The sequence below is a fragment of the Trachinotus anak genome, unplaced genomic scaffold, assembly GCF_046630095.1.
Source record: "Trachinotus anak isolate AG129_WGS33_773 ecotype Australia unplaced genomic scaffold, CSIRO_AGI_Tana_v1 ptg000008l, whole genome shotgun sequence".
NCBI classification, from domain to species: Eukaryota; Metazoa; Chordata; class Actinopteri; order Carangiformes; family Carangidae; genus Trachinotus; species Trachinotus anak.
Window position 1 is genome coordinate 3,298,424 of NW_027273859.1, and position 12,706 is coordinate 3,311,129.

At 39.8% G+C, this 12,706-nt stretch overlaps 2 protein-coding genes across 4 annotated transcripts in view; both read left to right on the forward strand.

Annotated features, from left to right (window-relative positions):
• tncb (tenascin Cb) overlaps positions 1 to 7,361 on the forward strand; it is a 50,243-nt gene extending 42,882 nt beyond the window's left edge. For all 3 annotated transcript variants that reach the window (XM_071481912.1, XM_071481913.1, XM_071481914.1), the window contains 10 exons: positions 441 to 584; positions 999 to 1,118; positions 1,239 to 1,382; positions 1,577 to 1,707; positions 1,818 to 1,950; positions 2,462 to 2,613; positions 3,079 to 3,175; positions 3,693 to 3,854; positions 4,677 to 4,840; positions 5,839 to 7,361. In XM_071481912.1, coding sequence (XP_071338013.1) covers positions 441 to 584; positions 999 to 1,118; positions 1,239 to 1,382; positions 1,577 to 1,707; positions 1,818 to 1,950; positions 2,462 to 2,613; positions 3,079 to 3,175; positions 3,693 to 3,854; positions 4,677 to 4,840; positions 5,839 to 5,949 — 1,358 coding nt within the window. In that variant the 3' untranslated portion in view covers positions 5,950 to 7,361. The remainder of the gene's footprint in view (positions 1 to 440; positions 585 to 998; positions 1,119 to 1,238; positions 1,383 to 1,576; positions 1,708 to 1,817; positions 1,951 to 2,461; positions 2,614 to 3,078; positions 3,176 to 3,692; positions 3,855 to 4,676; positions 4,841 to 5,838) is intronic.
• An 865-nt stretch (positions 7,362 to 8,226) lies between these two features.
• b3galt8 (beta-1,3-galactosyltransferase 8) lies at positions 8,227 to 10,913 on the forward strand. Its single transcript, XM_071481915.1, has one exon. It carries the CDS (start codon positions 8,348 to 8,350, stop codon positions 9,305 to 9,307), a length of 960 nt encoding a protein of 319 aa, XP_071338016.1. The 5' UTR covers positions 8,227 to 8,347; the 3' UTR covers positions 9,308 to 10,913.
• Positions 10,914 to 12,706: the final 1,793 nt, after the last annotated feature.

Below are 12,706 nucleotides of genomic sequence, written 5' to 3' on the forward strand. Positions count from 1 at the left end.
AAATAATCACCAGAAAATTATGCAAATAATGCTATTTGATGAGAGTAAAGTCTCTGATCATGATGTCCCCATCATCAATTCCTGTACTACTAGTAATGTAATATACTAGTTTAAAGTTTGAATTTGGTTTAGTAACTAAGTAGATTATATTTAAACCCTAGATGTCAAGTTTAAGGTTTGACACAAAAGCAGTGTAGTAGACAGAAAAAACAGGAGGTGGAGTGAGAATTGTTTTTACCCTGTAAATGTCTATTTATATTCAGACCAAACTTTTCATCACTGTGAATATACTGAAATCACCATAATAAAGGTTTACTGGACAGAAAGGCACCTGCTGACAACAAAATCCATGATGATGTAAAATACAATGCAGACACAAATTTAAGCAAAAATATAAACTTTTTTCTACAGTCACCTTTGTGTGTTGTTTTGACTCACAGGTAATGCTAAAACACTGACAGTTGACGGCTCTGAGTCTCACACTGTGCTGCCAAACCTGACACCCGGGGTCACCTATGAGGTCACCGTTGTTGCTACCAAGGGTCAAAGGGAGAGCGAGCCTGGGTCAGATAGTGTCACCACAGGTACAGTAAGGCTCATGGAAAACCATAACACACACACATACACACACACACACACACACACACACACACACACTCATTCATTGTCTTAAAGCAAAATTGCTGCAAAAATTTGCTTGTATAACTTACTATACGTGCAGCACTGATATGATCAACAGCTCATGTAAAAGGTTTTAAAAGGAGTTTGTCAAAGCAACCAGTTAGTTCAAATACATCAGTAACAATGTCTTATTTAAGTGTTTTCATTAAGCGTGTTTAGTAATTTGTGTTCAAGTAACCACATGGCTAAATCTGGAGAGGTTTCATTTCCTTCCAACACAACCCAACACAACAGCCGTGTCCAGAGGAAGATGTTTAAGTAAGGTCAACTCACGCTGACTGAGTGTGTGTGTGTGTGTGTGTGTGTGTGCGGAACAGCTCTGGATAAGCCTCGTGGTCTGACTGCAGTCAACATCACAGACGCTGAAGCTCTACTGCTCTGGCAGCCCGCTATAGCCACTGTAGACGGCTACGTCATCACTTACAGTGCAGACTCAGGTATGTAGTGTTAAAACATGCAGATATATGGATAAACACAGATACTGTACATTAGATAATAATAATAATAATAATAATATTACCCTGCTTGTTTGTCCTTCCCTGTCTGTGTCGCTCCAGTGGCTCCAGTGATGGAGCGCGTGTCTGGGAATGTGGTAGAATTTGAGATGAGTTCTCTGACCCCAGCAACGCACTACACTGTGAAGGTGTATGCTGTGAGGGACTTGGCCAAGAGTGCAGCCACTACAACTGAGTTTACCACCGGTGAGCAGTCCTCCCTGAAAGTGGCTCGGTTTCTATTCTGGGGCCTGAATCGTTATTCAAACCACAGTACAGTTAAAGTAGCATTCTAACAGGCGAGCGGCCTACAGCTGCAACTGCGTTTTGTGAGTGACATCAAATTAAAGTTGTACAATATGATTTTACTTGAAATGACTGTGTTAAATGAATATGTTTAGATGTGGATGCCCCTCAGGATCTGGCCGCCGCTAACATCCAGACAGAGAACTGCATGCTGACCTGGAAGCCGCCTCGCGCTGACATCACAGGATACATTCTCAGCTTTGAGTCTGCCGACGGCACCATCCGGGTGAGTAGAAACCAGGACTCCATCGATATTGGTCTAACTGTCCAGTTGTGCCTTAAAATTATATAAGAAAAAAAAAAAGAAATATATGTTGAACATATTTCCTCCACCAGGAGGTGGTTCTGAGTCCTACTGCTGTATCATACAACATGGCTCAGCTCAGCGCCTCCACAGAGTATTCAGTCAGGCTGCAAGCCATCGCTGGTCCCAAGAGAAGCAGAGTCATCACTACTGTCTTCACCACAAGTGAGTAGATTCATACACAGGTTTCACCGCTGTTGGTCTGTAGATCTGTAGTATCAAACAAACATATTTCTGCCATCTTCGGTTAGTGTATTTTTAATACCTTCATCAGTAATGCAGTGTGACTTTTTCATTTTTACAATTCCTAAAATATGTAAGAATCCACTGGAAAAAAGATTAGCATAATTAGTAAACATCGAGAGTTAGATCTAAGGAGACTTTTTCCAGCATGAATGAATGATCCTTTATTGTCATTATACAAGACAGTACAATGAAACTTTGCTTGGCTACTCTCAGTCAATTAAGTAAGTCAAATAAGTAAAATCTCAGTCAAGTAAAATCTCAGTCAAGCGAGCCGAGCCGCTGCTGCATTCACTAGCGCCACCATCTTACCAACCTGTTCAGCATACTTGTACACATTCTTGTTTTACCCCATACACAATTCACTATCCTTTGTTTCATTATCTAGTCCACGTCATCATCATTTTGTGTATGTGTGTGTGTGTGTGTGTAGCTGGTGTGCTGTACAGACACCCCAGAGACTGTTCCCAGGCCCTGCTGAACGGTGACACCTCATCGGGCCTGTACACCATCTATCTGGGGGGAGATGAGAGCCAGCCTATCCAGGTCTACTGCGACATGAGCAGCGATGGAGGCGGATGGATTGTAAGTCAACGGCTAACGGGGACAAATGTGATGAACATGTGTCAACATTGAAAACTGCATTGTTTCAATACTAACACTAAGTCAAATGACTATGTGTAATGTAAAAGGTGTCACTCAGAGTGACAAACCATCGGAGAATTATCACCCAAACCTGCAGTTCTCCTCAGCTCCGTGGAGCATTTTACCCTCTTTCAGCTCATTATTTTGTCGCCCACAACTCATTCCTGTGGATATATGAGTCTACGATCTGCTTTGCCTCTGTGCCAGTTCATTTCAAATGAGTTTGCCCTCTTGTGAAAAAAATGTCCAGAATATTTTCAAGATTCTTTGGCTTCTTGAAAATCTCATTTGGTTTTGAAAACCCATGTGTAAAGGTTGTGCTTCTAAAGATGTTGCACATACAGCTAATTTAACAGAACAGCAGAATGTCACATTATTAATCTGTTGTTGTTTGGCTCTTTGCAGGTTTTCCTCAGACGCCAGAGCGGTCGACTGGAATTTTTCCGCAACTGGAAGAATTACACAGCTGGCTTCGGTGACATGAATGATGAATTCTGGCTCGGTAATTTCTATCAAACATGAGATCACAATACATAAGGATATGGTAATATACCAATAGGTTCAGCAATTAATTAAGGTGATTTATACAAAATGAATTCACTGTTACCTTTGTCATCTATTGCTCATATGATGTATTTTGTTTGATTATATGTTCATTGCAAAATATATAAACACAGCTCACAGATCAATCAGACTGTCTACACTGATGGCAATATTTCCAATAAGTGTATGAACTTCTGTTTCATTGGATAATATAAATTATATGATATTCTGTAGGAGGCATGAAACACTTAAACTAAATTAATTTAACATATTAAATAATGGAATAGCACAGGTAAACCTTGAAACCTGAATCCAAGTAGTTATCAGCCATCAAATATTATTTTGTCTTCTTAACATTATATATTTTGTTATCTAAATGTAAAATAATGTATTATTACGTTATGTATCACAAATGCTCATCAGTTGTTCATCAATGTTATTTGCCCAGTTTATATATAATCTCCTCTCTCACTCAGGTCTCTCCAACTTACATAAGATCACAGCTGGAGGTCAGTATGAGCTGCGAGTGGACCTGAGAGACAAAGGAGAAACAGCCTACGCTCAGTATGACAAGTTCTCTGTCTCTGAACCTCGAACCCGCTACAAAGTCCACGTAGGAGGATACAGTGGAACAGCAGGTAAAGCTGACTTCTGTAGCCCGCAGCCAAACATGTACACAACACTTCAGTTCATCTCTCAATACTTTTCAGGACCTGTCTGTGGCTCTCAGCCCCATGCCCATTGGTTGCTGCTGTAGACATCTTTTACACTGCTTACAAGTATATGATTGTTTTTTTTTTTTTTTTAGAAAAGGCTCAGTGATTAATACACATTTGATGCTCTAGTGAGAATTTCCAGCAGCATGAACTTTATTACCACAATAAACAATAATATACAAACAACACTTCATCATGAAAAGGAGAGAAAAATAAATTACATAATGACATTAAATCCCACCCTAAAAACAAAAACTTTTAAACAAATACACACATACAAACTTCAAAACACTGAGATTACAGTATGATGTTATTATTCAGATTATAGTAGTTTAAATAGGGAAAAAACCCTACTTTAATTTGGTGACCAGCTTACCTTCTACTACGTTGTAAATATGTTTGGATTCATTAGTGATGAACCATGTTAAGATTTGATGCATTTATCTCAGCTGTGCACAGAATTAGTTTAATATGATTCAGAGGGGAAATTGATGCGAACGTTTGTGTGTTTGCCAAAGTGTGTCAGCAGGAGAAAATAAAAAGGTAAACTGAAGTATTGAGATTGTCTGTGTATTTCTAGTGCTGCTAAGTTGGGTAATATATTCTTTTTATTCATTATTTTATAAGTTTTCTTATACAGATAACAGTATTAGAGTTTTGGGCTTTTTTCACTATATATTTGTCACACATTTTTAACCACAGGTCATTTAGCTGACTCTCTCTCTCTGTTGTGTGTCTTTATAGGTGACTCTATGACCTACCACCACGGTCGTCCATTCTCCACTTACGACCACGACAATGACATCGCAGTCACCAACTGTGCCCTGTCCTACAAGGGAGCCTTCTGGTATAAAAACTGTCACCGTGTCAACCTCATGGGACGATATGGAGACAACAGTCATAGCAAGGTACAGTGTTGCTGCATACAACAGAGCTCACCACGCGGTTATTGAATTTTTCCAAAATAGAGGGTGATTCTGAAATTGTTCCCCTGAAGACACTTCTGTGTCTGTTCTGTATCTCTTAACCTAAACCAAATGTTTTAGTTCTCTGAAACTAACTGTGTTGGGGTCACAGGCTTAGTGGCTCCCCAGAGATGTAAAGATACACCTGTGTGTTGTGAAAACAACAATTCTGATTGGTCAGTTAGTTCCACTTGTTTTTTCTCGTTTGTGGTTTTCTATACTGTATTTAATCAATAAATTTTGATAAGACTGTTTATTCTAACATACTTCAGTAAGAAAATCAACCTGTAATATAACTGAGGGGGACATGCCTCCCCCATTCCTGGTAAAAATGATGCATTTATATGGTGAAGACAACAAGAAGCAAGTTTAGGGAAGATTTAATTATCTTCTCTTCTTCAGTAGTACACATTTAACAAAGCTAGCTGCTCTGCTGGGATGTAACTCCAGTTATATAACTATCTACGTAGTTCACCATCACTGTGTCACAAGAAAATGTTGTTAAAAACATAATACATAATGATAATAATAATAATAATAATAATACATAATACGATACGATCAGTCTAGAGTTGTGGTGGTGGTGAGAAATCAGATGCTAAACTAAAAATCAGAACCTACATTGTACATATCTATGGTGAGCCTGTCGTTAACCTCTTGTGTGAAATGTAAATACAGCCTATCAATAACTCAAACATTGTTTATTTGCTATAACTGTGGCCATTCCCTTAACTTTAACTCTAACAGCAGTTGCCATGTACAGAGACTGTTGACAGCAAGAATTTTTTAAAACATTGGTACTGAACACAGTCTAGGTTTTCCAAAATTGTCTGGTATTAATGTTTTTGTCTGGCAACAGAGTTGCTTTTGCTGTAATAAAAATCTGTGACAGGAACATGGCTAAAGGCCTCCACATAATTTGTCTATGTCCTCTTCTTCAGGGCGTAAACTGGTTCCACTGGAAAGGCCACGAGCACTCGATCGAGTTTGCTGAGATGAAGATCAGGCCTTCCAACTTCAGAAACCTGGAGGGAAGGAGGAAACGATCATAAACGATCCAGAAAGCTCCACCACCACCACCACTAACAACCACACTGCTACTACTCTGTCTGGACTCCCCATAAACCACCTCAACTCCCACACCCACCCACCCAGCAGCTACCAAAGCCACTGCCAAGAGCCCTGCTGCCTCCACACAAAACCTTCCACCCTCCCATTTTCTCAGAAATCAGCCTCGACTCTATAACCCCCTTCCCCTGTGATACGGTCGTGGAAATACTGCCAGTGCTGAAATCAATGTGCATGTTACAAACTGGAATTAAAATCAAGCCCACGCAGATTCTACTCACGCACCAAAGAGAGCACAAACAACTCCATTTCACCTGATTCTGGTCCTTTCTCTTGTGTTGCAGCATTTGTGGGGAGGCGTGAGTGCAGCTTGGGCATTATGTTGTGTACAGTAATTAATACAGTTCCCTATCTCACATCTAAGCCACGTTTGGGGTATTATAGAAAAGGCTGTTTATAGTACAATGTGGTCTTGTTTAGGATCAGGGCCTCTTTGCTAAAACTGATAAAACAGTGATAATTCGGTTGGATTATCATCCTGTTCCTTGTACAGCACTGTACATGTATGCATCTGATTTAAACATTTAAAAAGGGATATTCCTCAGATGGCACTACTGAGATGTCAGATATTTCCATCTAACTTGCCATTTGTTTGTCTTTGTGCAACCTCACTTGTGTCAGTGTCACCTTATCCTCCCCAGGTCCCCTCATCTCCCTCAACACAAGCCAACATCTGAAGTTATAGAGATGGAAATGTAAAGAGAAAAAAACTATTCTGTGGAAAAGTGTTTCCCATGTCCACCTGGATGGCAATGTTTCCATTCATTATGTGAGCACCTGAAGGCATCATGCTACAACCATAGTATTGTGTTTTAAAAGCTAAAGAACAAGAAAAAAAGAAAAGCTGACGTGTTTTTGATTAGTTTTGTTTCTCCTCTGAATCCAAGGCAGGACCTATTATTCAGTATATAATGACATGCGGTGATTACATAGTTTTTTTCTTTCTTTTTGCAAAATGTGAATACAGTACATGCTGTATACGTGGAACAAGAGAATGTTATGTGTTGTTGACACAAAAGATATTGATGCTCAAAACATGGAAAAAAGGCCAAGTCCCATTGAATTCCAACTGATATAGTAAGGCCTCAATGCATATGTTGCTGAAAATAGTGTTTGAACAGGCCAAAACTAGAGAACTAGTTACTGTTTCTACCCCTCAACACCCACAACCCCCTGCCCCCATCCCCTGCTATAGCAGGATACTAAACCACTGACCCTCTAAAGAATGCCTGTGTAAATTAAGTTTGTTTTATTGTTTCGTTTGTTTATAACTGGGTGAACAACAGGTGTTTCTCTGTAAACTGTATTACAATAAACAGTTTGTTTTAAAGGAAGATATTGAAGAGCTTTTTTTATGTCTGTGAAAGAAAAGCTGACACAGTGTCACTCATGGTCTTCCTCAGTAGTAGAGTTTGCTAAGTTTTCATGGAGATTCTACGAATGAATGAATGAATAAGCAAGATTTGAATGTGCTGAATAAACAACTGATGCATCATACTGAGAAGTTAGTAATAACCTCTCATGACTTCCAGATTATCTGACTACTACTCTCTCTCTTTCACATAATGTAATACACCATCACACAAAACTAACAAGTATCTACTAGATGTCTGCAGAGGAATTAACAATTAGTGGCAGAGACAACAGGATTCTAAACAAGTCTTCAAATCATCATATTCAGACCACATTGTGATATTCACATCAAGTCATATCCTCAGAAACAAATGTAATAAACAGAGTACAGTACTTACCAGAGTAATGAGTGCACGCTTCGTGGAGGAGTGTCAAAACAGATACAGCTGCCATAGAAGTGAGGTCTCCACCTGACCCTGTAAAGTGGCTGGTGATAATGTACATTATGATTTACATATATACAAATAAACCTGAATGGAACTGAATTGAATTGATAATGGATGGGTGGATTGATATCTACAGAGCGTGTCAACGTCTAGCAGAAATATTATTGTTATTATTGTTATTATTATTATGTAGTTGTTGTTGTAGTTGTTCATCTGGCGGCTTTACTTGAAGTCCCTCCGTCAGAAATATGCATAAGAGCATTAATAATAATGAGACATCATGAACACCGTGTAAAGCTTTCTCTCTGCCGCCCGCTGAGTCAGTTTCAGTCGGACATCTGGATCACTGCCGTCTTTGGCAGATATCCGTTTCCTGGTTTCCCTGCTGGGAGTGGCCGCTGCCCTCTCGACAGGAATGCTGTGGGACTCAGGAACTCCTTGTTTCGCGTCGGACTAGTAAAAGACGAGAAAGGCCCTTCGCCGAAACGCGCCGGTGAAGTAAAGGAGATTCTCCTCTGAGGCAATGAGGACACCTTGCTCCTGGAGGATAGTCAAATTACTCGCCGTGTCAGCGGTTCTCGTCTTGTCTGTTCAGATCTTTGTGAGCACTCGGAGTAAACACTTACCAAAGCTCAGCCCCCTTACTGAGGAGGAGTACAGGGTCATATCCCCTGAAACGTACCCGTATGTTCTCAACCAGCCCGCTGTATGCAAGGATAGAAGCCCCTTCCTGGTCCTTATGGTTCCAGTTGCTCCTCAGGAAGCTGAAGCAAGGGAGGCCATCAGGAAAACATGGGGTTCACCAAGTCAGGACACTCTTACTCTCTTCTTCATGGGGCTCCCTGAGGTGGGGCACCTGTCAAGCATACAGAGCAAGCTGGGAGATGAGAACAGGAAACATGCAGATATCATCCAGATGAACTTCCAGGACAGCTACCAGAATCTGACAATCAAGACCATGATGATGATGAACTGGCTGGCAACCCACTGCCCAAACGCCTCTTACGTCATGAAGGTGGATGCCGACATCTTCGTCAATGTGTTCTACCTCATCAGATGGCTGAGGAGCTCCCCACGACAGAGCTTCATGACAGGATCGGTGATCAATGATGGCAGGCCGAGAAGGGACAGTAACAGTAAATGGTATGTATCAGAGGAGCAGTACCCAGAAGACAGCTTCCCTCCATATGTGTCTGGAGCTGGGTATGTCTTCTCTGCAGACCTGGCCGCCAGGATCTCCTGGGCTTCCAGGTTTGTCCGGATGATCCCTCTGGAGGATGTCTATGTGGGGTTATGTCTGCGTGTGCTGGGTATCCGGCCAGTGTATTCCTTCAGTCTGCTGACCCTCAGGAATCTGTTTGAAATAAGAAACTTGGAGTACAACAGGTGTGCCTTTTCTAAACTCATAATTGTTAATGGCTTTAAGCCATCACAACTGCAGCACGTTTGGCAGGATTTCTCCAAAGGCTACACCAGCTGCTGACGGAGAAGTTTGCCAAGTGCTTCACAGTTAAAGACTGTATGACAGAACATGAAAAATAATGGAATCTGAAGCCTGCTGTAAAGGAAGAAAGCCATTACACACCCAGGCATGGGGTGAGGGTGTTCAGTTTGAAGGGTGATGGGGTAGTGGGTGTAGTTGTATTAGAAAACTTTATTCAAATATTCTAATGAAACTCCACCTTAACTCCCGGCTAATCTGAAAATGAAAGTGTGTGTGGAGTCAATATTTCGTGCATGTTGGTTTGTGGGAAGCATACACCTGTCACTCTAAGCGACATGTCCTCAATTATGCATAGTTTAACCCTTAATAAGATTTAAATGGGTGAGTTATATAACAATTCACCCCCTACACAGTTGTCATGAAGGAGGAAATTAGCTATTCATTTTTCAGCCGCGGAGATTGCAGCTTGACAGAGATGTAAAGAATGTAGTTCTGAAATAATTTGAGGCGAGTCATCAGTAGGTTGATTGATGAAGAACATAATCAGGAGCAAATTATATAATAGATATGTTTGTGCTTTATATCATCATAAACTGAGTATATGACATTTTATGGCAGAAAATAGTGAAAAGTTACTATCACAATTTAACAGAGACCAAGGCCAGGTCTTCAGAATATTCAGGTTACAACCATAGGAGTAAAAAGGACCAGATAGCCTTTATCCAACTTTTCTGCAGCTGAGTATTCATAACTGAATGATGCTCTCAAATTCCTGCACCTCATAGTTCTGGTTTTGAAAGTAGAACTGCTGTAGAAATTAAGTTTACTTATTTACATAAAATAAAAATTAAACATGCAGCAGAAGTGCTCCGATGAGAAGCTGGAACCAATGGGTGTTTTGCATGTTAGCTTGACTAAGCACTCTTTTAGCCTTATTTACTGTAGGCAGTCGATGTGCCTCAACTTCTTGAATCAAAATGCTGGAAAAGTGGAAAAGTCTGTACAGTAATGCTGTGATAGTAGAGGGGTGAAGATCATATAATGTATCCTCACAAATTGTAACTTACACCAAAGACTACTTAAAAGTAGACCCATTTTACTGCCCTTGTACCTAATCTTCAGTGTGTGCCTGATGGTGGGGCTCCTTGCTCCATTGTGCTGAGAGCTTCACGTAATCTAAACCCTTTAAAATAACCTGCAGCTTATTTGTTAGGTTACTGCGCCTCTTTATTTACACTGTGTGTCTGCAGAGTGCCTATTTATAAACAGTATGTGTTGTAGTTATATATGAGAACCAGTTGGTGGCAGTATGTGTCAGCAGCTGAAGATACACTTCGCCTTTTGATAGTAAGAAGTAAGAAAAAAAAATGCAGGAAAAAGGCAAGCACTTATCTCATCTCTGGATATTGAAGCTATATATTTTTTACTGCAGGTTAATGATAAAATATATGGCAACCAACTACCTATAAGTGAATGTTTTCATTATATTTTATTGATTTTTTTCCTCATGAAATAGGAGATTTTTCCATCATTTATTATTGCTGTTATTGTTTTGAAGTTTTCCTGCTGCCTAGTCAATACATGCTGTAATAAATGCTGTTTATATCAGGACTAAATAAAATTATTGGACAAATTATTGGACAAATATGTTGTTACAGGTGTTTATTTTTTTCCCCATGAGACTGATTCAAGATGTATTCATATTTGTACTGTACTGGTTACATACAGTACAGTAAATTTTGCTTACTGTATACAAGCTGTTATAAAATGTGGGCTTTATTAAGGGCACATCAGACATAAGAAAATAGAAAAACAAGGAACAAATAGGTTGAAAAGTAAACATGTAATTAGTTAGAGCGGATATGGAACGTGGGATATGAAATGTGCATTGATGGAAATAGTTTTTAGATCATTAACTTTAGCAAAAATGGTCATCCTAAAATATAAAAATACAAGTAAAAGTTCTGCAATGGAAATTCTGTAACAGTAAATGTACAGAATTAGTACTAAAGTATTAAAAGCAATGTTTCCATTGCAACAATATACTTGAAGTGAATGTATTTGTTCTTCAAAATGGCTGTCACATCCTTTGAAACATGATTTATTGTGTTGGTATTTTTTTGTCATAGATAGATAAATGGATAGATAGATAGGTGAGGACAGAGATAGACACAGAGAGGAGAAGCACAAACTACAGCAGAGTGAAATTACAAAGTTATTGACATGCAGTAGTATGATATAAATGCAGAGAGAGAGAGAGAGAGATGCTCAATGCATCATGGGAGTTCCCCCAGCAGTCTAGGCCTATAGATGCATAACTTAGATGTGGCTCAGGGCTCACCTGAACATTGAAAGAAGGATAAGGATAAAAGGGATTTGATAGTATCTCTGGACTCATTGAAAGCATAGGGTAGGGTTGAATGGCTCTTCCTTTACTATGCTATGGAAAATTTTGCAGTTGGTGCAGAATTCATTGATTGGGTGAAATAGCTTTATCTGTCCCCTAAAGCAACTGTTCTTACTAATTCCTGCTGCTCAGATCCCCCATTAGAGCATGGAAACCTCTAAGGCTTTGGGCCCCCTTCTGTTAGGATTGGCTATTTCACAGAGCTTATGAGAGCTACCTTAGCGATTAGGGGATTTAATGTTAAAGGCACAGTACATAAAATGTATCTTTATTTGGACAATGCCCTGCTGTACTCTGCTGAGATAGAATACACCATCCCATGTGTGCTTGAATGTCTACAACAAGTTGGACACCTATCAGGCTTTTAAAGTGAACTTATTAAAATACCGTGCTCCACCTAGTGGCTTTTCTTTTCACTGGCCGCCAAATAAGATGACATACATTGGAATAAGAACTGGTCCCTCTCTTAAAAAACTGGGGGCTTAATCTTAAACCTCACAAGGCACATAAAGGTGGGGGACTCTACCTGTTTCCTGGTTAAGCAGGATAAATGTGCTCAAAATCAATATATGACCTAGGTTGTTGTACTCCCTACAGATGTTAGCAAACTAAATTTCTTGTTTTTTTGAAATAAATTTAGATAAAATGTTTACACAATTCATTTGGTAGGGTGAAAATGCATGCAACAAACACATGAATAGTCTATTAATGCTAACTATGCTGTATAGTAAGAGGAAAACTTACAAATTGCTCCTTTAAAACAGGGCCTGTTGCACATCACATCAAGATCCCGGATGATGGTGACCTATTGAGAGCAGAAGGTAATAGCATCAGATGCTGTGTATTGACTGGCCTGCTGGCTGATGACTGCAGTAGAGATGGTGAGTGGGCTCAGAAATAGATGGGCGCTGTTTCATGATTCACCAGTGAGGCAGAGTGTCAGCAGATGGCAGCTGCTGGTGTATTTAATCACAGACGGAGAAGGCTGATATTGTATGTCGTGCCACCGTTTATCAAAAATCTGATCAAAC